We start from the raw sequence: 27,257 nt of genomic DNA, 5'->3' as shown, positions 1-27,257 counted from the left end.
AGCTTTGATCTCAACATCAAACATCAAAACATCATAACAGACAAACAGACAAAATCAACAAACAGTTACTTCCCGTTGTGTGACTCCTCCTTCATCAGCGTGTACCAATCGATCATTGTCCGACCTTGATTGATCACTACAGGGTACGCCTCTTTGAAGCCCCGAATCTTCAAATTCTTCAAGGTCAAATGCTCCGTTGTAACGGTGACTCCGTCACAATCTCCACCGTGAATGCAGCATTTCAAGACGCTGTCTTCATTCTTCTTGTTTACCTTTCCGCTGACGTCCCTGTTGGAGTCATTGAACGCAACGTTCAGAGCAAGGCTGGCAGCTTTCATGCTGTCGGAGCGGGTGCGACCAGCTCGGCTGGCGGTCTGCTCACGGGCCTTGACAAGGTCGAACATGGATGGGCCGGGAATGTCCTTATGGATGGAAGTGTTACGCGAGGAGACACCTACGAGGGTAAGCTTGCGTTTTTGCTAATACGAGAAAACTTTGCTTACTCGAGGGGGCCTTGGACTTGCCAGCTCCTAGGGAAACCAGGGAGAGACCGCTGGGGACACGCGAAACAGGACGAGAGGGCCGCTGAGCGAGCGTGCTGTTGCCTTCTGCCAGGGACAGACCGCTATGAACACGCGAGAGAGGGCGAGACGACGGCTGCGAGCCGGTATTGTTGAGGGTGCCGATATACGAATTGACTGCCAGTGGATTCAGAAGTTCTACAGCTGTCAGTCGCCCTACTTCAGCATGTGTACATTTGAAAGCCTTACCCGGATGTTTCTCCTGCAGCGCAAGAAGTCCCTCGATAACGGGTGCCTGCTCCAACAATGTCTGCATTCTCGAGGTAGATGCCACGGCACGGAACGGAGCCATCGATGCAGACCGTGTACCATGTTGCATTGGCGTGTTCGATCGCGACGGTGTCGGTGTTCCATGCTGAGAACCAGGTGCGGACTGAGCAAGAAACATAGCCCGATCGTTGTAGTAGCCCCCCGCTTCGTTCTTGGTGACCTCGAGTCGAAAGCGGTTCTGTGCGGCTTCGTACGGTCAGTGCGGTCATCGTAAACAATCTCTCGTCACTGGCAAGCCTCCACTTCGCTGGCTCACTCGCTACTTCGGACTCACGATTCATTTCTTGATCGGCCGGCTTCAAGCCTTGGATCTCATCTGTCTGGTCTCCAGAAGCAACAGCCTCGCCAGTTTCCTTCTCTTTCTCTTGTTCCTTCCAAGCATGTACCATGCTGCTGTGCAATGCAGCAACTTCGATCTCGTATCGGTCACCAGGCACACCACCGAGGCGGAACGGCGGCGCGGTCTCGATAGTCGTACCGACGATGTGCACGCCCTTCTTAGTTGCAAACGGAACTGGCTCCACGGGGATTCCGGCAGTCGAGTAAATGTAATGTCCGCGGTACCAGTAGGCGACTCCAGTCTCGATTGGGTGTATGCCATAGAAACCAGATATGTTGACCTCCATGCCGTTGGCCTTTCTCGCACCGGGAGGTAGGTTCGGGGCCATAATGACCGAGTTTGAGGTGTTTGGGTTCAGGGTTAAGGCAGGTAAAGGGAGGTGGGAGAGTGCTGGATTGACGAAAACTGAGGGTACATACTTACGCGCAAGAGGCTCGCTCTGGGACTTCATGGTGGCCGTGCGTTGTCGCGGTAAGAAGCCGCAGTGAGATTGAAAAGTTGAAAAGTTGAAAGGTCACGACAAACGGGGGAGCTTGGCACCTGCCAGTCGAATTGCTTGGGCAACGGGGTGAATGACGCCGGAAGGTCGGATGAATATGTTACCTCAGGACACACCTCAGTATGATTCACTGATCTGTGCGTGTGGGCGAGGTTGTGTATGGAACATCAGAGCGTGAATCTAAATGCGCTGCTCTCGTAGCTGAAGGAGTCTAGCAAAATATTATCGAACGACTTCCATGGGAGTATAACATTACCATTACGAGCTTTCCGAAACACAACCTCAACTGTTACCATGTCTCTTAGCTCAACATATGATACACATGGGGCGATTCGGAATGGGAATGCAGCACCTCATTTTCAAGCCCGTGAGTGTTCAAGGTGCGCATCTCTCATTTTTCACTATCTTCACATTTCGCTTTCACGCCAGCAGCAGCACCTGTCCTTTCCCCACAAATATGCTCCATTGTATTGAATCAGCCTTTGAATTAGCACGGCGGCGACATGGCCCCGTGAACATATCTATGGTTGGTCAAACAGGCTGAGGCAACCTTATCCATCAACAATGTTTTGCTAGCATTACATCAATTGGATGTTGGTTGGTATCTAAAGTTACATCTACAATATTGACTCCTCCAACCTGCCTCTACCACACCTCTCATCTACTGGCGGCCAGAAGACGTACCATCCTCTGGACCTGGAAGACCCTCATCGTCTCCAGGCTCGGTGTAAGTTCCAGATTGTTTAGTAGCACCGCGAGTGCGGCTGTCCACGATGTTGGAGCTGTCAATTGCGTCCTGTTCGTCGCGTTCTAGACCTTGTAAGCGTACAATAAGAATGAATGATACAGTTTATGTACCGAGCTGTTGGTCCGAGTCGGCGTCCACCGAGTTATAGGGGTCCTCTATGGGAGCCTCATCGCGCTGGACGGGGATCTGGCTCTGGCCAGTACGGCTGGCGTAGTCGTTATCGCGGGCATCACCAACGGGAATCTGTTCATCGGAAGACATCTTGGTGGAGAAGTATGTAAAGTGTGAAAGACGAGTTTGCGAAGGCTGGTATTTCAATTATGAGCTGGATTTTGTTGGAAAGACATGTAGCAGGCGGCTTGAGGTCTTCTTATATGCTTGCTGGTAGGAAGTTGCACGTCATGCGTATGGTGCTGTACCGAAGCCTCTGACGACGCAACGTGCAAGAGAAGGTTCAATCGGACCGTAAGCCTTCTATCGGATTTTGTCATGACAACAGGATGCTATGGAAGCTTTGACAGGCTGGTACGCCATGCTTGACATAGGGTAGTCCGACCAGAGATAGTCAGGTTCGCGTGCGGGAGGCAGATCAGAGAAACGTGCGGGAGCCCAGCCGAACAAAGAGGTGCATATCTGGGATTATTCGATGAGGGAACCTGGGTACGCTTAGAGTTTACGCTCGTCTTGACGTCCAAGTCTAATGATGAAGCCGGCTCGCAATTAGGGACTATTGCTGAACGATAACGACAGTACAATGTTCAGACGGTAACAATGGCAGCGAGGGACGGCGACCGATGCGATTGTGCAGTGCACAAACAAATGTCAACATTACGCAGACAAGACGTCGTCACGCTTTCGCAAAAGGGTACAACAGAACCCCCATTCCTCCGATCAGAGGTTCAATAACGCATGGAAGGCCTCCCTACTCTACTAGATACAACCCAATCCAAAAACGCCTAGAATCTTTTGTCATCGTGTTTCTCTAGAACGCGACTGTAGGTTAGCAGACGTCAACGAAAGGCCCAGCTTTGCCTAGCATCAGGCACAAGATGCAGATCTGCATAAGATCGATTTCGCAAACTCGCTAATCTGGGAAGTAGATAGCATTATGATGATGTCGATGTGGAGTATGGCGCGCTGACGCGCTAACGCGAAAAATCGTGACGTGTGTGAGCGCGTCTTTCAGCCGGATAGGGTAAGCTCGAAACGAAGAGCGAAGGTAGGAGCATCTGCGCAGGTAGACCATGACAAGTAGCAGGAGCAGGATTAGGCCGTGCATCCATGATGATGTAAATTGCCGCCAGACAGACTTTGTCCGAGGTAGAAGGAACATGAGACGCTCCACTGACTACCATGAATAATCCATACGCGTGGGTATCTATATAGTACACAATGTACACATGAGAGGCAGTTACGCCATTCTATCACGCTTACGAATCGTAACGCCTTACAATCACCCCCCTTACGATACGCAATGGGATTTGTGTCTGTCTCAACGACAAGCACTGAATCCTAGACATGGCTGAAATGACTACTCCTCTTCATAGTTAACGGTGGCCTTCTTCCTGCTACTCCTGAACAGTGTTAGCCAACATCGAATACAAGGTGGTACATAGCTATCGTACCTCTTCTGTGGGGCCGCCTTGCTATCGGCATCAGCCTTCTTGCCCCGCTTGGCCTTGGCCTTGGGCGGTTCGGGCTCTTCCGCTTCGTCCTCGTCGACCTCCTGCTTGGGCACTGCCTTTCGACCACGCTTGGCCTTGGGCGGTTCGGGCTCTTCCATGTCGCCTTCCTCGACTTCTTTCTTGGCGGCTGCCTTCTTGCCACGCTTGGGCTTGGGCGCCTCGACTTCCTCAGCAGCGACATCTTCGTCGTCCTCTTCCTTGACAGCAGCCTTCTTGCCTTTGCCGCGCGCTTTCTTGGGAGCAGGAGCTCCGTCCTCTTCGTTCTCCTTGTCGGCGCGACCTCGCTTTGCTTTGGGCTTGGGGGCTTCCGCCGCCTCTCCATCGTCCTGCTTTTTCACTTAATTAGAAGTTCAATAACAATGGGGAAACTTTTCCTTACCTCGTCGCCTTTCTTTCCCTTCTTCTTCGGAGGTGCCTTCGCACGGAAGCCTTTCTGACCGGGGCGGTTGCACTCGATATCCTGTAGAGCTTGAATGTTTTGGACTTGCGGAGATAGTTGCTGCACTTACGCCTTTCCAGTCCTCATCGGGCACGTGTGCATTCTGTAGAGCGAAATCAACCTTCTCTTTCAAGTCTTCGGGAAGCTCATCGTAGCCATCGACCATCTCCGTATCGCCTCCGCTTTCTTCGATGAGGTTGGCGACCTGCGCTGGCGTCACGCATCCCCTAACGGTATTAGGGCGATCGTGTATTTTGAAATGAGACGTAACTTACCAATGCTTGTATGCCCAGCTGGTGTGGTCTTGGATGGTGACCTGCGTGGCAAAACGAAGCTCGCCCTTCTGGATCTTGACGCCTGCGTCTTTGCACTCCTTATTCTTGCATACAGCGCGAGCATTCTTGGATTCCTCTGCCTAGAATCAGTCTGTGGAGGCTTGAGTGTCGTGACGTACGTGATGCACGTGCAGGTACTTACCAACACGGTACGGCATGATTGCACGCGCGTATGCAGTGTGGTGTGATCTTGAAGCAGAGTTGATTCGCGTCACGGGAAAAACGAGCGAAGAGCAGATAGTACCGTAGGCCGCGGCTTTTGCGCGGTATTAAACGGACGTTGGAACAAGTTGAGAGTTGTGTGTCCACTGAGTGAAGTATGAGATTGGGGTTGGGTTTGCGAAGCTGCTATGTAGCCTACGCTCGGACGCGTCGCGGAAGCAAACGCGGCGGACGTCATGCATCTCATAAAAAGTTTGAGCCCAATCATCCACTTTGCGCAAACACCTCCATCTCAAGCCAGCGGGCATCAATGAGCGCAGTCCACACGTGCTTCCGCAGCGCGCTCTCACAGACATTTCGACCTTCGACCGCCGACGCCGCTGCGTCTTGGACCGTTCCAGTGTTTCTCGTGCCTGCCTGCAATCGCCCCCGTCGTCGCCCCTTCTCCTCCGCAAAACGCCGCAGTGTGAAGGCAGAACCCGTCCAGATCTCCGAATCCACCCTCGAAACAGTCGATAGAAGAACAGGCTGGCAGGCTCCGCATATATCGACCAAGCCGCCGCTTGATTCGTGCATACCTCTTCCTGCACAACATGTGCGCACCGATATCCAGCACTGGCTCCTCGCCATTGACCGTTTCCTCCCACTGCATCTCCGACGGAGTCGACCAAACGAGCGCGATGCGCCTGCAACACCCGCAGTCGACCTGGCGAACGATGCATCGGTGACGGCATCAGACATTGCATACTTTTTGGTCGCTGCTCAACATTATTCTCATGATCTGATGAGCCATATTGGCCTAAGGGAGCATCGCTGGGACACTGTGGTCTGGATTGCGAAGAAGCTCGTCGGCGACGGAAAGTCATCGACTCGGACTCCCGTAAAGCTCGAGCCGTTCGCACATGCCATTTCACCCGAGCAGCAACACCTGTCGCTCTGGCAGCTCACAAATGATACTCTCAGAACTCAGTTACCTCGCTCAGCCTTCTCCCTAGATACCAAGCCGGCTTCTAGTCTGGATGAGCTTACTTCAATTCCAGATACTAATGGGCCGAGATACAGACTGATCAAACGAGCCTTGGGACAGCTCTGGCGCACATTGGGGACTATGATTTTGGCTGCTGCAGACGATCAGCCTGAACATGCTTTAATCATGCATCGTGTGCTTGAGATTCTGGCCTACCTCCATCATAAAGGTCTCATACCAGACTCTGTTTATGCGCACAAGCCAGATCCAGACAATTACGCTCTTCAGCAGCCTCCCACCCTGCACGTTTTGTCGTCCAAAATCCTGACGGCGCTGTCGGATGCCCAATGGAGAGCCCACGAAGCGTCTGTCAAAATCGCAACCGAGCGTCTTAATGCGTCATACTTTCTCGGACATGAAATACCGGGGTCACGATACAAGATACAGGTGACAGAAGTTGCTCCCGAGCTGTGGCTTGAGCTGGTACTCTGGTCTTGCCTTCATGGCGGGTGGACTTTGGATGGATCTGCAATCTTGGAAGACATCGCTTCTCATCGCGGAGAGCGTCCGTGGGTCCTGACGAGCTGGAAAGAGCTGCTTGAAGCTGAAGCAGAAGAACAGGAGCACGCCGCTCAGAAAGGCTGGGGTCTGTTTGGGACTCGCGATGGAATGGTACCACATACTGAACAACGAACAAGGATGCAGCGGAAGATTAGTAGTGAAGTTGTGACTGCTATCGTTGACGGACTCGTCAATGACGTGCGTTTGGGCGTAGGTGCTCGAGGAACCACACCCGAGTATCTTGTCGAACGTATCAAAGCGCTCAAGCAGTTTCTTGACAACAGCTCGCTTAGTTTAGGTTCCACAACCTGGGATTCAATTATGTCGCGTCTTCTCGAATCGGGAAGCATCGTTCCTGAGAAGCGGCCAGAGGTGTTGTTGAGCATTTTGGATCTGGCATCCGAGTTCGGCTCAGAAGTCAGCGCTGTGAATGCGTCTCCAAAACCGGCAGCAATAGAGTCTGAACCACCTTACTTTTTCGAACCTACGACAGTTCCTATTAGCCTGCTGCACCGGACGATGCGATCATACGTCCATAATGGCGACATTGCTGGCGCCATGCATACTTTGGAGAAGCTTCAAGAGCTTACAGATCAGAACAAGCAGAAGTCATTAGCACACTTTTTCGAGATATTGAAGACCATTCCACTCCGCCACGAACAACCATTCACGAGCCGACTTCCCCCTATCGAATTCCCGGCTTTCGAGAATCAGTTGTCTGTGCCGCTGCTGGCCAAACTTCTTGATCTCATTACCGACGCTAATATGTACGACCTGGGGCGATGGTTTCTGTTTTCCGAAGATCTGGACGGACCACTGATCCGGCCAGGTATGTACGGAAACTTCGTCATGGCCGCATCGATTATACGATTCGGCACAATGGCCGGCGAACATGATCTAGTACTCAAGATCGTGAATAAAACGAGCACCACAGACAATACTCCAGGATTACCTGTAAAACATCGCATGCCACACGAATTTTTCACTGCACTGTTGTGTAGCCAGATCAAGTTACATCGCTGGACATCCGTTCGTGGAATGCAGAATTATGTGCTGGAGACCCCGGGTTTTCAAGTCAAGCCTAAGGTCATCGCGCAGTTTGCTGCAGAACTACTTCGCCTCTCGGCACCAACTGAAGGCAGTGCAACGACCAAGGAAGATGCTCGTACTGCGTTTAAGAATCTGCTCTTCACGTGGGAAAGCTTGGTCGTGAACGACATGCGGAAGGAGCTGTACTGCGTCCTTGCAATACTGTCTTCTGTTCATGTTGAGTGGAAGGGCTACTGCTCCCAATTCCTAACCTTCTCGGCACAACAGGGCATCAAGCTGTCCACGGAAGACTTCAACATCATACTAAGTGGAGTGCTTGATGGGTACGGGACCCTGAAAGCCAAGGAAGTGGTGGAGATGTGGTGCTACCAAGCTCCTCGCACATTCGAGCCGTATAGAGCCCCTGGAGGGTTGCCCACCATGTCGAAGTATCGCCCCACCAAGTCAGAGGAGTACGAGAGCCGCCCTGAAAACATCGAGCTCCACCAGGCTTCTGGGGCAAAGCTCATTCTGCTAGGGCGCATTCATGCCAATCGGCAAACGGTCTGGGCCATTCTACGAAAGATGCAACAAGAGCATGAAGAGATGCAACGCAGAGGCGAAGAAGCGTCGGTTGCGAAGCGCGGTGAAATACGCAAGACGCTCGAGTGGGCCGCAAAGATGCTGTACTACTTGGGATTCGACTATGAAGATATCATTCGAGATCTGGGCAACCTTGCAGAACTAGCTGGCCTTGAGGCTCCGGCGGCGCCTACGGCGACGCTACGGCCATGAAAGGAAGGACCGGGGTTGTAGACAAAGGGCCGGCTTCGGCGAATTGCGTTGGCTCGGACTTGGAGTATAAGTTCCATAAAAAAAGTTGAAAACAATTTCTTGATCCACCTGTACACGTGAGCGCCACTGGTCCAAGGTTGCAATACGTTGACATGTGTGGACTCGCAATATATCTGGCCTTTGCGGAGGCTAACGAATGGGAGGCGTCGGCCCATTCATGGAATTGTGAAGTGACACAGGGCTACCTGCCCAATCAGTCAAGTTCAGGGTCCGATGACACGTTATTGATACCCCCTCTGCAGCGCAGTTTGGCCAGCAGCATCAACCAGACAAGTGAATTGAGTCTCGTTTTGCAGCCGGGAGAGAAGCGTTGTTGCTCGAGCGTACCATGTAGCCAACCCAAAAAAGCAATTCTACTCCGCACTCGCGCGTCTCGAGGGGGTCAGGCTATATATTTACAAGCCCATGTCTCACGTAGGCTTGGAGACGACATGTGCACGGGCCACTGTACACTTCTGGCACGGTTGCGTTTGCACCGCTTCACCGCCCTTTCTCTGCCGGTGCCAAAGCGCATCGAAAGGCATGGCGACGTCAAGGGCAGCTTCTACGGGACGATCCACGGAGAGGTTTTCACGTAGCCCTAATGATTGTCGTGCAGCAAATTAGCTATGACGACGCGGGAAGAAATTCGTCCTGGACAGAGAAAGGGCAGTGCGAGCGAGGCCATGTGCGATGCATGCACGTCTTCTGGGATGCGCGGGGCTCGTCAAGCTGGCGTATGACGACCGGCCAATCACGGCCCTCTCGAGCAGCCTGACGCTGGATTGAGCCCCGTTGTCCTCATCGATGCGTTTTGAGTCTTCGGGCCTAGTTTGGTGGGGAACTGGCCAGTGTTCCTGTCCAACGCGAGGGGCAGGGCACACGACACGAGCAAACCGCTCGTAGTACTTCGCCGAGGGCGAGCGGCGACGGCCGTCTAGGCTGGAGCCTGAATCGACTCAGAGCTTCAAGAGTCATCGAGGGCTCATCTTGCGCTGCTGTTGGCTGCCTCTGAAGGTTGGCTCATACGTGCTGTGACTCTCCGATCTCACCGCCGCTGGTACGATACTGCGCTAGCGCCCGAGCTTGTTTCGATAGGGAAAAGCGGGCCAAGATTTCCCGAAATTTTGAGGAAAGAGCAGAGCGCCCATCCCGCTCCCTCACTCTCCACACCACCTACAGACAACGAAGTCGCCATATTCTCCTCAGAGACCACAGAAACATCTACTACACCATCTTCGTCGAGACAATGCCGCAGGCAATCGCTGAGCTCTAAATCCCCTCTGGGCGGCCCGCAATCCATGTGGGCCGCTCCAGCCGGCCGCTCACGAATATTCACACCTCTACGACGATACAATCCACGATTGCGTGAAGCACTTCTGCTCGCACTCGTCTTGAAGATTGATCAGTCGTCTGCCCTGCGCTGCCAACCCATTATTGTCATTTCTGTTGGACAATCCCACCAGATAATCGACTCCATCCAAGGCCCGACATAGTTAAGAGCCTTGCCCCAAGTACACCACAATTCACTCGACCGAACGCTGCTATCTTGAACTCTTCCGACCGCAGTCCAACCTCCCCCCTCTACTCCCTCTCTCCCTCTCCTCCAGTGTTCTGCGAGCCAGCATCGCATCTCACGAATCCGCACGAAGAGAAAAGCAAATCAACCAATTCAATGGTGCACTCACTCCAATCCCGCGCCGTCATGGCTGAGCTGGGTGGGCGGCATCTGCATGAACACCATGCCACACACGACCTTCCCGCTGGAATCCACAGAACCGACCAGCGCTCCGCTTCCTCCAACGATGCCGACGCGAATGACACTGGCCATGCTGGCGGCCAGGCCACTGCCGAAGAAACGTCCAACGATGATGATGACGAAGACAGTAGTGCTGCTCAGGATGAACAGGAAGACGACGAAGAAGAACCAGACACGATCGCCCCGTCTCATGGCCGTGGCAAGGGCAAGGGTAAAGGAATGCGTCCCGCCATCCGCATCGAGCCTGTTGGGGAAGACGAGTCACAAGCAGAGGAAGAACCTGCTCTTCCTGAGACGGGGCTGAGTGTCAGCCACAATCTTGCGAGCAGCTTGCTGGCGGGCAACAAGAAGCGTACCTACAGCAACGTCTCCAACACCTCGGTGTTGTTCGGCGACGACGAATCGGATCACACCTTTCCCCGACGCAAGATTGCTCGGAAGCTTAGCAACAGCAGCTTCAAGCCGCTATTGAAGTATAAGGAGAACGCTAATGAGGACATGAATGACATTGAGAACGCCATTGAGAGTGATGACGAAGATTACAGCGGTGTCAACCTCGTTCCCGAGGATGAATCTGAAATAGAATATATTGAGGAGCAAGAAGAGAGCTTTATCATACAAGATGAGATGCACAGCACTTCCGCGCTCATCAGCCAATTCAATGATGCACGTCGACTGAGCCTCGACAGCCTCGCGAGCGACAACATCTTCGACTTCGCTGGCTCACTCGACCAGACCTATGATGTAAATCACGCTGACATGGGGTTTGCTCGATTTTTTGAACCGGCTCCCATACCAGCGTCGCCTGAGGTAGCAGCGAAGAGGAAATTTTCAGACAGCTCTACTAAGCGCGTCCGCTTCGACGATGAAGTCCAGATGTCGGACAGCTCCAGCTCCTCTTCCGATGAATTGGACAGCTCGCTCTATCCTGATCTATTCCTCGACCAGGACAAACTGCCTGCAAGCCTGTCTCAACTTTTAGAATATGACCACGACGAGGACTACGGTGACTATGATTCTCCTGCATCCGAGATGTCCTTCTGGGATTTTGGTCAAGATGAGCTGCAGCAAAGTCATCCAGGAGCCGAAGAGTTTGAAGAATCTTCTGACCCGGGGTCCAGTGGCTACGAAAGTATGAAACCTCCAGTTTGTGTACTTATGTATAGACTAACTCCCCGCTCTAGCTGATATGGGTGATACTACTGATGAATATGAATCTGATTCGGATGCTCCTCCTGAAACGCCGCTGCGTAGGAAATCAGTCTTGCGTCAGCCCTCTTCCGCACCAGGCTCTAGATTCAACAGTCCACAAGCTTTCGAGCGATCTTTCAGACCTACTGGTCGTGCTATCCCACCGACTCGTGGGATTTTTATCCACGAGGACTTTAGTAAAGCTATCGCAGTTACTAACCGCACCACAAAGAGGCTTACCTTCTATCGCCCGCGCACTCCTCTGGTTGCTTGGGTTCCCCTCAATGGGGCACAAAGTAGCTCCACCAGCAATGCTAATGATAGCCCTCGTACTTCCTTGGCACAACTCAACGCTTCGGACAGCGAAGTCAGCAATGAGGTCTTCAGCAATCCTTTTACTACTTCGGACATCATGCTCACCGGTATCTTTGGATCGGCTCCTTCCAACGACTACTTCTTCGGTACCGACAGTATAGGACCTCCGGAAGCATTCTACCCCTTCGTTAGCATCGGTACAAATGGCGCGGTCATGGACGACGAGGATGATGCTGAGGATGAAGACTACGAGGACGATCTCAACATCACGGATTTTATGGACTTCGGCTCCGACGTCGATGCAACGGACGTGGAACAGGAGGATGATGAGACAGACATGCCCGCTACCCCAGCCGCCTCTACGATGGCCATGCCTGGCTCCACGCCTGCTCATTCTACCCCCATGGCCGATTCCCCAGTCAATCGAAAGAGAACGACATCTGACGCGATGCTCCAACATTTTGACCGTGGAGTTGTCACTGCCTTCCGTAACAACCAAAATCGTTACCGCGATATTGCTCAGCTACCCTCTGACCCAACTATCCGAGCTTCTGTCTCTCGTCCTGTCCGCTCTGGGAAGTCCGCTGAGACTCTAATGACGCCGCTTCGCAAGCGACCATCGGCGAAGAGGACAGCCAAATCTCCTTTCCAAGCCAGCTCGCCTATGGTCAACGCCAGCTCTCCCCTGAGTGGTGTTACTAAGGCCTCATCTCGGCTGAACAAATCACTCATGAATCCTCCTCCTCGCGCTCCTAGGATGGGCGCTTTCACTTAGTCACGAATATTCATCTGCTCCGCGAGCTTCGTCACGAACACGTCTTGGAGATTTGGAGGTTCATAGAAGATGTGACGACAATCTCCAAACGAATGTCGAACGAACTTACGATACCCACGGCCCTTTTCCTGGTTATATCTTACGACTGTGTCTTTAATACACAATTGGTTGTGCATTGCATGGATACCAAAAGTTTTTTCTTGAGCGGTTTACACGAACTGCCCGGCAAAAGTCGAGGATGCGACTGTTCAAGCAAAGGACACTCGTTTCGAGGTTATTCTCAAAGTACCTTTCTTTCCTTGTGTTTCGATTCCCCTTCCTTGTGTTTCTCGTTGGATTTGTCATGGACTGTTTTCCTGCCTAGACTCTTCCTAGACTAAGAGTACCTCCGAACAGTATTACGTGGTTTCCTTTCGTTCCGACCTGAATAGCCAATGCGACGCTTCTCCTGGCGTTATTTTGGGCGTTCCTCGTCTGGCGTGTGGCTTGGCGGGGTCTGGACCGACGAGCTCATTGCGTGCATCATGGTTCGGCGCTTATCCTGCAGATTCTTGCAGGTGTTGGTTGTTGGGCCCGGGGTATGGATTGGGTGGGGGAATCTTCTTCCCATGTTCTGTTTCTTTTTAGTGCCCATGTGTAGGAGTATTGATGAACGTCCTTTCCTCGCCAGATAGCAATGAAGCTTTAAAAAAAACAAAAGGCTGCCCTTGCGGACAGAGATCTTTGTGACGCGATTGATTTTCACTACAAGGCAATAATAACACACCTGTCCAAATAGACGTATGCACTAATGCGAGACGCGGGATACATGCTACCTGTGCCGCGCGACGTGGGATGGCGTGGAGTAGAAGGTCTGAGCATACCCTGCCGATTTGGCATCGGCCCAAGCTCCTCCAAGCTCCCGCTCCCGCTCCACCGACGTCACCCCGCTGCCGCGGAACGTTTCTCTCATGTGCAACTTCACAGCCAGAACACTCGCGTCGCGTGGTTGCCGGTAGAGCAATGGACCGTGTCGAACACGAATCCACTGCGTCCGGAACCCTCTTCCAATCTATCAAAGTGAGTGCCAAGCTGTTTTGCGACGCTAGAGCACCCTCGCATGTCTCAGCGCGACAGATCCAGCATTGGGAATTCGACTGACCCTACACAAGGACATATGCCTCACGCCCTTTCGCATAGCGACCTCCCCGCCTCTATTGAGAACGTACCTCCGCACCTTACTCCTCCTGCTTACTTCTTCGCTCCTTTTCGCCGCCGCCGTGATCGCATATACCTCCTTCTACTACGCATACATTCCTATCCGTGGGCTCCAAGTGCCCATCTACCTCCAATACGAACACGCTCTCTCGATAGCTCCTACGCGTGACGCACCTACACTCGATGTGCGGATCCCCAAGCACCCCTACGGCATTGCCAATATCGACGGCCTCGTCTCCCGCCAGAAATACGATGTCGAAGTCACCATGGTGCTTCCGCGCAGCGAAAAGAATCTTGCGGGGGGAAACTGGATGATTGGGCTGGATATGCGGGGCCCTGGGACGCGCACCCCTGGTATTAAGTCGATGCTAGGATGGGAGGACGACTGGGAAGTTGATGACTACTCGCAGGGTCCCAATTCTGGTACGACGAAGGAGAGCATTGCTAAAGACGAGGCTGCGCAAGGAAGCGTGGGGAAGACTGAGGTCCTGGCAAGAAGTAGACGCCCTGCTATATTGACGTACAGGAGTTGGTTGACCGAGCTGAGCTATCGTTTGTTGAGGCTGCCGCTGTACGTTCTGGGCTGGGGAACCGAGAGCGAGACGGTGAGCGTGATGGTCATGGAAGGTGTTCAGTTCGATAAAGGGTGGAGAAATGTACCCACGTCGATCAGGTTAGAGCTTCGGTCCAAGATCCCGCTCGAGGTATATCGTGTGAGTGTGGGATTCGTAGCGAAACTGGAGGGCCTGAGGTGGGTCATGTATACCTATCGATTCACTTCAGCGGCGGTGTTCATCAGCGTGTTCTGGGCGACCGAAATGGGTGTTCTGCTTTTCACCTGGGCGGTTTTCGCGTTCTTCCTAGGAAAGCTCGACGACGAGGACGCGACGAGGGGCGGAGAGAAGTTCAAAATCGAGCAAGGCGCTGTTACGCCGAAAACCGAGCCTGCAGACTCAGAACCACCAACGCCATTGAGCGATGCAAGTCGCACCTTTCCGACTCTATCTTCGCATCAGCCATTGCACTACTCTTCTTCGTCGCCCAAGGAAGAGCGTGCCACCCCAGCATTGGAGGACATACCTACCAAAGAAGAGGCCGAAGCCGATGACGAGGACGATGACTTCCTGCTGGAGGAACCAATACCCAACTCCGCGGCGGACGTTTTAACGGATTCGGGAATCGGAACAAGTATGGAAAGCAGTATAGAGCGGATGGGTTTGAACAGGCGGAAATCCCAAAGAGAAAGGTAGTTCGGCTGGAAAACTCCAGTGTAAAAAAAGCAGAAGTGCGTGCTAGGTTGGCTAGGGTCACGTATGACGGGGAAATACCACTTTCGTACTTGTTGTAAGACTTTTAATTGGACAATAATATGATGTGCTCTATGTATTCTACGGGTATATGATATGTACGCTTGTGTCTTGTCTCACAGTCACCTCCAGATCATAGCATCGGGCGCGCCTCTGTGGCCGCAGCTCCATGCTTCTTTATGATCCGCTCCTTCCCTTCCTGCATGTGCCTTGCTATCTCCTCATCGGTCAGCTCTGTCACCTTCTCCAGATCAACAGCCTCCCTCTTCAGCGTCTTGGCCAGCAGCTTCTCGCCATCGCTCGTAACCTTGCCTTCCACCACCTCACTGCAAAATTTCGCAAACTCCTCAAAGTACGTCGTCGATGCGGGCAGCGCGTCAAGCATCATGGCAAAACAGTGTGGCATGGCTTCGAATTCGCGCCACCTTACAATGACACCTTGCTTGTGAAGTCTCTTTGCTAGAACAGCATCCTCGTCACGGAGCATCTCTTCTCCTAATCCGAAAAATGTAGGGGGGGACCCTGACCAGTCCGACGCTGCGACAGGCGATACGAGCGGGTGCATAAGCGCCTCGCCCTCACAGTACAAGTCCGCGCGCGGCGGACTCGCCGGCCACGCAGCGTCAGGCGGGTAGTTCATACCCAGTGTGAGCGATGGCGGAGGGAGGTAGTCGTACTTTGCCAGCCCTTCGAGAGAGGGTAGCGAGCGTGTGACGTCGAGCCAGGGAGAGCTCAGGGCGAGGCCGGCTGGCAGTGGAATCTCGACGTCCTTCCCGTACCAGCGGACGGTGGGAAGACCGGGCCCGGTATGGGAACGGTGAATTTGCAGGAGAAGCTGGAGGAGCGAGGTGCAGAGCATGCCACCCGCCGAGTCGCCTCCGAACACTATCTCGGCCGCAGGTACGGGTTCGTGAGGTGCGTCCGGCGGAGGGTGAAGGAGCGAGAGATAGGCCATGAAAGCATCCAGTAGCGCAGCGGGAAACGCGTTCTGCGGCGCCAGACGATATCTCACGCTGAAGACTCGACCGCCTGTCAAGCGCGCTACACGTCCTGTCAAGTGTCGATACGTCGCCGGGTCCAAGAGGTACATTGCGCCGCCGTGGAAATACAAGAGCGTGACTTTGCTCTTTACTTCGCCCATCAGCTTTGCATATTTCTCTCCTTCGGTTAGATCTGTAGGTTCGGGCTCGGTGTCTGAGATGCCAGCGCGGCCGCCTGTCCATTCTCCTTCTACGGCGTGCATGTCGCATTTCGTCCACTTCTCTGATCCATCGCCCAATTCCTGGATGGACTTGAAGACCAGCTGCCGAGCGTCGTCTTCCTCGGGAGTCTTGAGATGCACCTTGCATATCCACACCTTGCCCTTGACGCCGGTATCTTTGGTCGTGAGGTGTTGCAATTTGGTGATTGGTGTTAGTTTGTGGTTTGGGCCAAGCATGTCGCGGAGGACCTTGATAGTCACTTCGGTCCGCAAGTCCCATTTGGAAGATGTTTCCGAGAAGTGGAAGGTATGCGCCAGTGCAGTCTTGAAGATGAACGGTGTTTTGGGTAGCAACAACTTCAACATTGCGGAGGGGGAAGACTCCATTGTGGCGATGTGGTGTGCAAATTGAAGCAGGGGGTATAGCTAGTGGTTGAGTGTCTGGCCAAGCAAATGATGCGCCTGATACGGAAATAAAGCAGTCTGGAGAAAGAAGTACAAGAAGAGAGGGAAATCAGTCTTTGGGAAGGGGCAAATACCGTTGAGGTCAAGACTTGAATGACAGGGATATCTGTGACGTGCCTCGGCATCTTGATATCGATGGCTAGTGCATATGACTAGCCCGACTGGGCTAACCTTGTTTCTAAGGATTGAATGATTGAATGAGAGAGTACATCAGAGTGCGCAACATGTTATCAAAACCAAGCTTTCACATAGTGGACAGTTGCTTTACGCTGTACGCTAATTCTGTGAATTTAATCAAGCGACGTGAGAGCCTGCACCCCTGACCCAGGGTATCTTTTATCTGTGCCCATAGAAAACCGAACGTCCTATAAACGCCTAATAATGTGTACGCTTCGCAGGACAAGAACAGATGAAGACTATATCAATCGTGCCTCCGGAGATCTGCGCCGGCTAACACCTGACCTATCTTTTCATGATATACTCAGTTGCTTCGACAGTTGCAGTAGTTTTTGGGAACCACTGCATCCGGGAATTCACGAGGTGTAGTAAGGTATTTCCGCACGATCTTTCCGGAGCAGTCCAGAAGACCCATCGAGCAATTGCCCGGTCTTGGAGAATTCTATCCATCCAGTTCGCCCTCTTCACTCATGACCTCGTCACCACCGTTAGCGTCGTCCTTGCCATTCTCGTTGCCATTGGTGGGCTCGGGTTCGGGATCTATCTCTGGTTCCGGCATCGGGTGCTGACCCGGTGTCGGTGTATCGAAGTAGGAGCCATCCTCGGGTGATCGCAAGCCAGCGTATATGTTTGGTTCGCCATCTTTGCTGGGTACTGTCTCGTATATGTCGGCCATGTGGTTGCACGCACGTCGAATGTCGCGCAGCTTGACGTATTGAATCTCCCACCAAGGTTTGCCGTCTTCCTCTGGCAGTTCCAGTTCGACCATACGTGCACCGGCATAAAGCGATGCTGCAGCGATAGTGCGGGATGTGAAGAGCAGGCATAGCTGTGTGAGGCAGGAGTCGGAGAGAAATGCCCAGGCAGCATTACGCAAGCGCTTGTTATGCTCCACGTTGTAATACTTGAGCATGTCATACATGGTTTTGTACGGCGGTTCGATGTTCATGTCAAAGGAGAGCGATTCTAGAAGGACATCTTCCGAGTACAAGATTGTATCTCGCCATTTCCAGAAGTCCTTTGTCTGTTCGTCGACCAGCTTGTTCGGATCCTTAAGTGCTACTCGCACGCACGCTACGACTATCTCTTTCATTTTCCTAACGTTCTCTTCGACCTTTGTGGCTAGGAATAAGGCGGTAGCGGCAACTTGCTGGCTATCTGTCAGATCAGGTTCCTGATGAATGTGGGTATAAAAGCTTACGTAGTGGTGTAGGGGCTTGTAGCCTGGCCGGGGTTTCAAGCTGTTGCGCATGAGATAGCGATTGAAGAAGACGGCGGCGGTGCTGAGCGTCGTTTGTGGCAGCTTGAGCATCATGCCGACCTGCAAAATGAAGTTGACTCCTTTGCGTCGCAGCGCGCGCTCTTCTTCTGGCGACATGCCGTCGACAATCGAGGGCGCCTGCAGCAGCTCATCCTCTGTGAATATCCATTGCTCTTCTGCTTCCGCGACGGCAGGCGGTGGTGGCCGCGGACGTTCGCGCACCGACGGCGCAGGATTGACTGTTGCCGAAACCATGGCGATTTAGGGGTTGTGCAATTGGAGTTGAGAGGTTCGGGGGTTGAGGGCGGTGGGTGTCGCCACTTTGGGCGGAAAGATGGGCGCGCAAGACACAGATTAATTGTTGCTGTGCTTGGATGTCGTCGGTGAACTTCTGTAGCGCAAGTTTCGGAAGCGGCGAGTCGCAGGCGGAGAAGGAACCATGGGGAATGATCTGTTGGTGGGGCGCTTGTGAAGATATTGTGAGCTGAGGACAATACGATCGAAGTGAACGTTGGTGATAGACATGAACATCCCCACCGACGCGTGGGCCGTGCATATGCAGGGCTTGGGCATCGGCCAATCACTGGCCTTTTCCCTAGCTCGCATTTTTGAACGCCGTGACGATGTTCTCTTTCGTCACTTTCATCACGTGCAATCAGGCAACGTTCGTGGGAAAAGCTTTGATGTGCCTTGTTGGTGTTTTGTCGAGTGGTGATGCCTAGGATGGAGCCGTGGTACGCGAAGTTCTCTTCATTGCTCGCGGTATAGTTAAATGACCCTTTGAGGCAATGTCGAAAGACCATACAGTGAAACTCTAGCAGGTGCAAAACGCTTCTATTGCAACGCAGCTGTTATGCTCTCGATCCTATCGTAATGTTCTCGTCCATGTATATGCAACCCGCCAGAACTCCAGTCTCCGACCTTGAACTTTTCCGACCGTATCGTACTAAAATTACAGGGCAAAAGATCAGAGCATTTCTGCAGAGCAGAATATTATAAGGAATATATAGCAGATAGTAGTATGTGTGCCCATGTCTCTAGGCGCCGTGGAATGCATGCTTCGATCCAATTTGTGGCACGTTTCTACTCATGGTAGATGGCCTCGAACAAGTAAATAACCCCGAAAGCAAGGAATGCAATGGCGCCTCCCAGAGTCACTGTATAATGTTAGAGCCAATTTGCTGGATTCGGGGTCGGAGCACTTACCAACGCGCATGCTGACCTTACCAGCAATTGCACGGCCACCAATAACAGCTCCCGCTGTACAAAGACCGTGACCAACAATCGCACCTCCAGTGACCCACCAATAGTCCGAGCCCGCCGCCATTGCCACAGTAGCAATCTGGCTGCGGTCGCCCCACTCACCCAAAAACGTCATGACGAATGTCTGCACCCAAGCAGGGCTGAGGAGAAGAGAAAAGAGGTTGTTGAGCCCGCTCAGCGCCCCTGTGAGTGACGAGCCAGTTGGTGAAGGAGCACGATCTGGCGAGGAGGAGGGACTGCGGGCAGGTGCGGGCAGCCGAGAATTGGACCGCGAGCGACGAGCTCGCCCGGACTCAAGGACATAGGGGGAGATGGACGACTTCCTGCGGCCGCCCTTTTGTTGCCTAGCCAGGTGTTCCTTCTCTTCGAGCTCTTGTTCCACTTCGCGCATCTCTTCGCCAACCCCCTCGTCAGGGCTCATGGCCATGCCTTCTCGTAGGAGCTTCACACCGAACACGAGGAAGAGGCCAGCGGCAGCGAGATGCGTGAAGCGCTCTGGAATGAGAGTAGGGAGGGCGTGGCCCAGGACAGCGGAGAGAACGGTCATGACAATGAGAGCGGAGAAGGCCGCGGAGAAGACGAGGATGCGGGGATGGCGCATTGCCATCAGCGCAGCGACGAGGAAGGTCTTGTCGCCGATTTCCGAGAAGATGATCATGGTGAAGGAAAGAACGAACGAGTGCAAGGGCTGGATGACGCCGCCAGCCTCGCCTCCCTCTGGTATGACGCCTGAGCCTGTGTTGGGCGTTGTGTCGAGCGGGTTGGTCTTTTCTGACGAGGGAGGGATGGGATGCGGTATGTCGTGTGGGCTGTCGGGTAGATCTGTGGGTTTCTGTCTCTGTTTAGCTATAAAGCGACCTGAAGCATTGGTTGCGGCTCACCTCGAGCCCCTGCGCGCCCAGTACACGTGTCTCGCCGTCTGTGTCCTTATTCTTTTCTTTTGATGCATCCTGCTTGTCCTTGATGTGTTGTTGCTCGCCGTGCGATGTAGGCAATTCCGGGACCTCCTTGGGTGACTCGGGCACCTTCTCCATCTTCTCGCCCGTCTTGCCCTCTTGTGCTAACCGCTCCTTGTCCTTCGCGGAGACGCCGCCCTCGGTGCCGGTGTTGCCTTTCGGGGACTCTCTGTTCTTGTCGTTCATGACGCTGTCGTCGTCCTCGATTTTAGCTTCCAGCTCCTCCTTCTCTGCCGTCGTTGGTTTCCGACTGCCGGGCCGTAACTCTTCTATCCCGCCGGGTCCCTTCTGGGTTGCCACCGTCTTCTCATCGATATAAGGCCCGGCGTGGGGCTTTCCGTCGAATCCGTCCACTGGGGCATCTTTGGTGCCTTTGTTGCCGGGGCCGAGAGCTGCCGCTGCCGCCGGTGCGCCCGTTGCGGTGGCGATGTCAGTAGTTTCGCCGCGCGCAACTTTGTTGTCATCGGCGCCTGCAAGGACCTGGGCGGAGAGCACCTGCACTGCGGGCAGCAGCAGGAGGAGGGCCGTCGCGCGAGGCTGTCGCAGCCTCATGATGGTTGTGGAGCGTCGACGAAAACGCGAGCAGGGGTGCAGGTGCGTGCAGTAAGTGGACACGTGGGACCAGATTCGATGCGGCGGTGATGCACGCCAATGCTGTACAAAATTACGATGTAGCGAGTGCAGAGAATGGGACAGAGCTGTTTTTGGAGTGTCGAGTGGAGTGCTAGGTGTCAGCGCAGCGCCGACGTTCTTACGCGGCGTCGGTTTAGGAGACGGAACGGACCATGGGTGCAAGGAGCGCAAGGGGGGTATGCGTATGCGGTCCGCGTCCAGGGTTGGCTAAGAAGACCGACCAGTTACTATACTTTCAGGGGCTGCAATGGAAACGACGGCAAACAAGTGTCCAGCCAGTCGCCTGTTTCGTCAACGTCTCCAGCGTACGCGGTGCACACTCCTGATGCTGCCCCTTCTGCAGCCGTGTTCCATGCCTGTTCCACAATTGCAGGAGCCACTCCCTCGCAAGCAGCCCCTCAACCACGCAGCACCTCCAAGCTTTCAATAAACTTGCGAAGGGCGCTACTTTGACTGACAGTCTAACTGGTCGTCATGGTGAGGTCGATGTTTCTGAACAACTCGCAGTCTGCGTGCGTTCTGTCATGAGTGAAATCCACCCGCTTTTAGTATTATGGATTGATTGTCAGTTCAATCCAGAGTCTTTATCCCGCTGTAGGATAGCGAGCACGCAACGCACGATCAGCAGATGCCGTCAAGTCGTTGAGCATTTCGACATCGAGGCGAGGATTTGGTCGCTTGTTTGAAGGTTCTTGCCGGACTACTTTCACGAGAAAGAAATAGAACAACTGGAGCAAATTGTAGAAGATTGAAAATGAGTCTTCATTCCATCGTGGTCGTCCCATGGTGAGTGCCTCCGCCCGCGTGAGGCAGATCATGTGACGACGTGCATCCGGTCGTGCCTTCTGCCTTAGGTAAGGTGGGTAGGCGCATGTTCAGTGTTGTGGGTACGCGCACCTCAACCTCCAGAAACACCACCGACGCCCCGCGCATTTGCATGCACCATAAACGCAACCGTAACTACGGTCAGGCACCGCCATCATGGCAGATCGCAGAGGCGTGCGGTCATCGAGCCGGCGCACAACTCCAGCCCCGCAACCGCCGCCCAAAACAACCTCTCCACAAGCCGGGCGGCTGACGCGCCGAAGAGGGACGAGAAGCGCAAGCCGCGACGTTGAAGCACCCATTGAGTCCGCGAAGCCGACGCGCCGCAGTGCGCGCCAAGCAAGCGTCGACAGCGTGTTCAGTGAAAGTGAACCCGAGGGCAGAGCACTTTCAAGGGCAAAGCGAAAAGCGGCGCAAAAGGAAGCCATTGCAGGTGGGTCGCGCACGCGCGAATAGCCCGCAGCCATGCGCATCGGGAATGTTGTACAATTCTCAACGGCCAGCTGATATTGCGACAGACTTGACAGTTGTAGAAGAAGTTGACACACAAATCACCAGCCAGCACCCGCCCGCATCACCGTCGCTCCCAAACACGGAAGTCGCCCTACCCCGTCGCTCGCTCGGCGCAGTATCCGAGATGTCTGGTACGACCGCTATATCATCCTTCACCTTGGTGGAAGCTGAAACGTTGGAGCCTCGCTTCATACTCCGCCACCTACCCAGGCTTCAAGAGGTCGTAGGCGATTTCCTGGACCATCTGGTTCCTGCGCATGGCGGCATTCGTGACGACAACCGACGCATCGAGCAAGTACACGACTCAACGTCGGACTTCTTCGCCGACTATAACGACTTCGATCGGCAACTGAGCACCCATCTTATTCATTATCGTGGAAACCATCAGCAATACGTTCACATTCGCGCTGTGCATGCCGCACTTTTTGGCGCCAACTGCGATGCTACTGCTGCTCAGACAGGCCTGGATCTGGTACTATATCAAGCCAATCTAATAGTGTTTGCCAAAGACATGATGCCTTTAGACGTAGACGACAAGACCACGGTGGGAGCGCTTCGGAAGCTTGACAGCTCCTTCCCGTCTTTGTTCCTTCCAGCCCTTATTCTTGGGACCAAGGGCAGCGAATCAATCACTGGGGATAGTGCACTGCTGCAAGAGTCCTTTGAGCTGGCACTCGAATTGCGAACGCAATTAGCCATATCTTCTCTTTCGCACGGAATTACAGATGAGTCATTTGATCCCGACGCTGCGCTCGAAGAAGTATTCTTCAATCCTGATTCAGAAAGCGCTCATCAGTTAGGCGTTGTTCGTGGTTGGGATACGTTTGCGCTAGGTGGTGACGAATCCGCTTTGCCCGAGGCATTCGTTCAGAGGGTTGTGGCTCGCATGACTGCCATAAGAGAGTTCTTCACGACAGGGGACACGTCACAGGGACAAGAAGAAAGTGTTAACCTGGAAGATCTAAGCGCGGCATTCCCCTGGGCTGCGCTCATTCTACGCTTAGTAAGCTGGGTACGTGCTCGGAACGAGGAACTTGTAGCGGCTATTCAAGAACAAGGAGGTGCGCATGGCATTTTAGAAAGAGTGAAGGCCGAAAGAGAGCGTTCTATCGTGGATCCAGAAACAGGTCGTATTGGTTCGCGGTCGTCGCCTCGCAAGAACCGTTCTTCTTTTGGACGCAATCGAAGGCGAAGCAGTGGAAAGTTTGATCCAAACGCAGAAGTTGACACTGAAGTTCTTAGCAGGCTGATTGCAAGAGAAGGTGGCGCTCGCCCTCATTCTCTTGGGGGTGTTGCTCCGCAAGAGTTACATGCAGAACAGGAGGAGCCGGTGGCGGCGGGAGATGATCAAGGAATTGGGTCGCCGCAACAAGACGATGACGACTCGCATACTCACCAGGACGGCGAACAAGATGCCACGAGGGGCGCTGTGGAGCAAGCTTTCGAGGGCGAGTTGGTGAAAACGGTCGTAACGAGGCCGGTGGAACAATTGGATCTCTCACGACCTGTCCAGGATTCAATCAAGGATTCAGAAATTCCGGATTCATCACGACAACCTCTTCCAGAATCGTCGCGACCACCTCAATCAACGAACGACTTCGTCAGTCTGCTGAAGGAGACTTGTGCGTCCAACAAAGAGAATCGCGGGATGTCCCTGTTCGAGCGACAGGCAAATGCGCAGCGCGTTGAATTTGGAGATGGATTTGATGATAGCCAGCCTCCACCTGGTCCCTCTAGAAGCGAGCCATCTGGCGATCCATCTCGGAAGGGGAAGGAACCCCAACGTTCCAGCCCTAAGAAACGAAAGGCCGCTGAAATGTCAGATGATGATAACGGCGACGATGCTTTTGAAACGGTCCCTCGCAATGCAAACGTCCAACGGCAGAGGGCAAATGCTCCCAAACGTGTTCGCACTGACCCAAGCTCATATGGCGCACCTACGAGTCACCAACCTCGGCCTAGGTATGGTGATGACTTCCGGCCAATAGAAGACTTTCAACAACCCGAGAATGAGGACCCTTCCGAACCCGAAGCCCCTGATATGACCGAAGAGGTTCCTCCAAAATCGACTTTTGACGACATTAAAGCTCTAGCGCGCGCCAACACAATTTACAAGCCGCGCAGAGCTAAGAAAATGTGGACCACAGCAGAAGAAGAAGCTCTGATATCGTACATGTCAGACTGTCCGCGACAGTATGCCAGAATACTTGCGATTGATAAAGAAAGCCCTCGCAAATACTTTCATGCGTTGGAGAATGGCCAGTGGATTGCACAACGTTCGCAAATTGACCTGAAAGATAAGGCCAGGGTAATGGCCAAGAACATGATCAAGTAAGCCTAGAATCCTGCCGACGATACTACATGCTGACCTAGGCAGATCCGGTGCAGGTTTGCGACCTGGGTTTGATGGTGTGGTCACCCCTGCCATGGAAAGGCAGTTGAGAGATGATGGATGGGAGTGGTAGCACTAACTCTAAAGCGATGAGCAGGTGTTTTTCTCGGCGTTATGGCAACCAACTGGGATGGCTGTGAGATTTTGCTTCACGATTGATACCCCTTGGTCTGCGTGACCTATGTTGTACTTTGATTATCGAGACGAACCGCGTCCGTCTATTCTTACAATGTTTCGTGTGTCTCGTTCTATAATTTCCAAGCGCGTTGCTGACACGTGTTCTCGTTCCGGACTTGTGACTTCCATTTATTCTTCATGGTTGAACGCACTTTTGCGCAGTGAGCTAAACCAATAATGGCTAGTCGATGCAGCCAACACTTGAACCTCTGGACATCCCGCAATTTACGACACAAAACAATGATCGACGTGCTTCTCCTCATTAAAATGTGTTGTAACAATCTCTAATTTCTCTTGGTTAATGATTGTGCCGTCACATTCTGCTTCCAGTCGATCAATTCCAGATTCATGCACTCGGAATCTCACCAATGACGTCGACACCTCGCAGTATCCTCACTCGTCACACTTCCCACCTCAGGCTGAACATCAGACTTACCACTCTCAAATTTCAGCGCGAGTATCGATTGTTTAGCCGTACATTATATCAGCACTCAGCAGCAGCATCAAAAGGCTTCTCCAATATGTCGTGGATGGACAGTTGGTCTCGTCCCTCCAAATCCCAAGCTACGCCGCCACCATTGTACTTGACTGTAGGCGATGCAGTCCCCTACTGCCACAGTTGCGGCCGCGTGATAGGAGAGCGAAAGAAACACGCGGGACAGGAAGTCAAATACTGTTCCGCACGGTGTCGAAACAATAAACCTCGCCCTGTTGACCGAAGGATCGAGGCAGTCTTCGCCGCACTACTAGATGGCGCAACGCCTGAGTCTCTAAAAGATAAGGAGAGCGATTTGCAAGGCGATGGTGGCCCTGTGAGCGGGCATGGCAAAGAATTCCACGAGAAGGCTAGCGGTAAAAAGAAAAAAGCAGTAAAAGGCGATCCAAGGATCATCGTCGAGTGCGCGACGGTCGAGGAAATAGTTTTTCAGAGAGAGAAGGATCCTACTAAGGTTTTTGGAAGGAGGAAGAATAGGGCTGCGAGAGGTGTGTTGGAGAAAGAGGATGAGTGGCGAAGTGTGGATATGGTTGATGATCTTCCTCCCGCAGCACAACCAGCGGCTCCCGATGCAACAAGTAATGAGAAGCCCACATCGGATTCAGAACTTGAGCACGCCACGGGTGGTATCGCTTTGAACGAACAGGATACGGAAAACCAAGTTTTCGGATTTGGTGGCGGCAAAATCCGCCCTCCGCAAGAGAAATCAGATATAAACGGCAGCATTGGGGGTGAGAAGGGCTGGGCGGAACGAACCCACGAAACCGACGAGATGAAAGCGAAAAGGAAAGAAGGTGAACGAAGAGCTGAAGAGAAAGAGATGGTCAAGAGGGCAGCGAGACGGGGTGTTGCATTTGGGTTTGGCAGCGGTGAAGAGAAGAGGAAATGTGAGGCCGTGATGAAGGGCGTGGTTGTTGAAAGTAGTTTTGCAAAGGGCGAGTGGGGGATCAGGTGGAGGGAAAAGGAATAGTAAGGCGGGGTCGAAATTGGAAGGCAGTGCGTAGGGTAGCATGAATAGCGACATCCTTTTCAGCTTGGGATGTGCTGTAGCTATGGCAATGTAGTCCAAGAATGGGTTCATTGCAGGTTGTAAGATGGGGCCGTCAATATCTCCCCGGTTCATCTTGGGTTGTCCACCTCTACACTTTCTCCCAAGGGATTCCGGGACCTGTTCACCAGGGGCTCAATTTTGTGCATTGGTCACAGTTGCATACTGCATCTGTACGTGCTTACCCAAGGCAATGCAGACTAACCAGCCATTGGGCTTAACCAGACTCTCGCGGCAGCGCTCCGCGACGTCTCACGCGCTGTGCGGCTGCAGGTCACCGACGACTAGCCTTATACAAAGACGAGTCGCAATGAGCAATGCTCTTCAACGTTGACCAATAGCAGATCAAGGCGCAATGACCGACAAACATCAAGCGAGACTTGATTTGCATGCGATTTGCACGCGATGCGATTTTTGATTTTGGCATGTTGCTTCACGCGGTGCGCATCCCTGCCGGCGATCTGCATTTCTGTGAGATTGATCTAGATAAACATCGCACTATCGAAAGACTAGCCTAGCGTTGCTCGAAGGGGTAATCCATGATGAAGCATCTGTACAAACTTGTCCATGTTTGTTTTCGAGATCGACAGGAGACCCGCATGGTCCTAGTAGCTAAGAGATGGCTCCCGCGGGCTCATCGAGATCGCAGTCACTTTCCGAGCTGCGAAATGAGCATCAAAACCTAAAGGATGAGGGGTGCAATTGATAGACACGATGGAAGATGTCTAAGCGCAAAAATGTTCGGGTTCTCGTGGCGAATCGAGCCCAAGTAAATTCCACATTGCGAGCTTCAACTTCAATTCCATCCTGACATTACACAGACGAAGATGGCGCTTTACTGGCAGCTTGAGCATTC

At 53.1% G+C, this 27,257-nt stretch overlaps 10 protein-coding genes across 10 annotated transcripts; 5 read left to right on the top strand and 5 right to left on the bottom strand.

Moving 5' to 3' along the window:
* Positions 1 to 65: 65 nt before the first annotated feature.
* Positions 66 to 1,642, bottom strand: N0V89_009147 (uncharacterized protein; the record flags this gene model as incomplete). The annotated part of the gene is made up of 3 exons (XM_056217900.1): positions 66 to 454; positions 771 to 1,037; positions 1,126 to 1,642. 3 exons carry the CDS (start codon positions 1,640 to 1,642, stop codon positions 66 to 68), a joined length of 1,173 nt encoding a protein of 390 aa, XP_056069456.1.
* Positions 1,643 to 3,969: 2,327 nt separating this feature from the next.
* On the bottom strand, positions 3,970 to 4,664 carry N0V89_009146 (uncharacterized protein; the record flags this gene model as incomplete). Its single annotated transcript, XM_056217899.1, has 3 exons — positions 3,970 to 4,460; positions 4,576 to 4,583; positions 4,657 to 4,664. 3 exons carry the CDS (start codon positions 4,662 to 4,664, stop codon positions 3,970 to 3,972), a joined length of 507 nt encoding a protein of 168 aa, XP_056069455.1.
* Positions 4,665 to 6,212: 1,548 nt separating this feature from the next.
* N0V89_009145 (uncharacterized protein) lies at positions 6,213 to 8,411 on the top strand (the record flags this gene model as incomplete). Its single annotated transcript, XM_056217898.1, has 2 exons — positions 6,213 to 6,219; positions 6,256 to 8,411. 2 exons carry the CDS (start codon positions 6,213 to 6,215, stop codon positions 8,409 to 8,411), a joined length of 2,163 nt encoding a protein of 720 aa, XP_056069454.1.
* A 1,744-nt stretch (positions 8,412 to 10,155) lies between these two features.
* On the top strand, positions 10,156 to 12,490 carry N0V89_009144 (uncharacterized protein; the record flags this gene model as incomplete). The annotated part of the gene is made up of 2 exons (XM_056217897.1): positions 10,156 to 11,341; positions 11,394 to 12,490. 2 exons carry the CDS (start codon positions 10,156 to 10,158, stop codon positions 12,488 to 12,490), a joined length of 2,283 nt encoding a protein of 760 aa, XP_056069453.1.
* Positions 12,491 to 13,492: 1,002 nt separating this feature from the next.
* On the top strand, positions 13,493 to 14,937 carry N0V89_009143 (uncharacterized protein; the record flags this gene model as incomplete). Its single annotated transcript, XM_056217896.1, has 2 exons — positions 13,493 to 13,499; positions 13,670 to 14,937. The coding sequence occupies 2 exons, from the start codon at positions 13,493 to 13,495 to the stop codon at positions 14,935 to 14,937; spliced, it is 1,275 nt and encodes a 424-aa protein (XP_056069452.1).
* Positions 14,938 to 15,127: 190 nt separating this feature from the next.
* N0V89_009142 (uncharacterized protein) lies at positions 15,128 to 16,582 on the bottom strand (the record flags this gene model as incomplete). Its single annotated transcript, XM_056217895.1, has 1 exon — positions 15,128 to 16,582. One exon carries the CDS (start codon positions 16,580 to 16,582, stop codon positions 15,128 to 15,130), a length of 1,455 nt encoding a protein of 484 aa, XP_056069451.1.
* A 697-nt stretch (positions 16,583 to 17,279) lies between these two features.
* Positions 17,280 to 18,353, bottom strand: N0V89_009141 (uncharacterized protein; the record flags this gene model as incomplete). Its single annotated transcript, XM_056217894.1, has 1 exon — positions 17,280 to 18,353. One exon carries the CDS (start codon positions 18,351 to 18,353, stop codon positions 17,280 to 17,282), a length of 1,074 nt encoding a protein of 357 aa, XP_056069450.1.
* An 828-nt stretch (positions 18,354 to 19,181) lies between these two features.
* Positions 19,182 to 20,869, bottom strand: GDT1 (GCR1-dependent translation factor 1; the record flags this gene model as incomplete). Its single annotated transcript, XM_056217893.1, has 3 exons — positions 19,182 to 19,255; positions 19,305 to 20,193; positions 20,243 to 20,869. The coding sequence occupies 3 exons, from the start codon at positions 20,867 to 20,869 to the stop codon at positions 19,182 to 19,184; spliced, it is 1,590 nt and encodes a 529-aa protein (XP_056069449.1).
* Positions 20,870 to 22,412: 1,543 nt separating this feature from the next.
* Positions 22,413 to 24,623, top strand: N0V89_009139 (uncharacterized protein; the record flags this gene model as incomplete). The annotated part of the gene is made up of 2 exons (XM_056217892.1): positions 22,413 to 22,419; positions 22,516 to 24,623. The coding sequence occupies 2 exons, from the start codon at positions 22,413 to 22,415 to the stop codon at positions 24,621 to 24,623; spliced, it is 2,115 nt and encodes a 704-aa protein (XP_056069448.1).
* A 755-nt stretch (positions 24,624 to 25,378) lies between these two features.
* Positions 25,379 to 26,323, top strand: N0V89_009138 (uncharacterized protein; the record flags this gene model as incomplete). The annotated part of the gene is made up of 2 exons (XM_056217891.1): positions 25,379 to 25,383; positions 25,477 to 26,323. 2 exons carry the CDS (start codon positions 25,379 to 25,381, stop codon positions 26,321 to 26,323), a joined length of 852 nt encoding a protein of 283 aa, XP_056069447.1.
* Positions 26,324 to 27,257: the final 934 nt, after the last annotated feature.

This window comes from Didymosphaeria variabile (assembly GCF_027946475.1).
Source record: "Didymosphaeria variabile strain IMI 356815 chromosome Unknown scaffold_6, whole genome shotgun sequence".
NCBI classification, from domain to species: Eukaryota; Fungi; Ascomycota; class Dothideomycetes; order Pleosporales; family Didymosphaeriaceae; genus Didymosphaeria; species Didymosphaeria variabile.
This window is presented reverse-complemented; position numbering and strand designations above follow the sequence as displayed.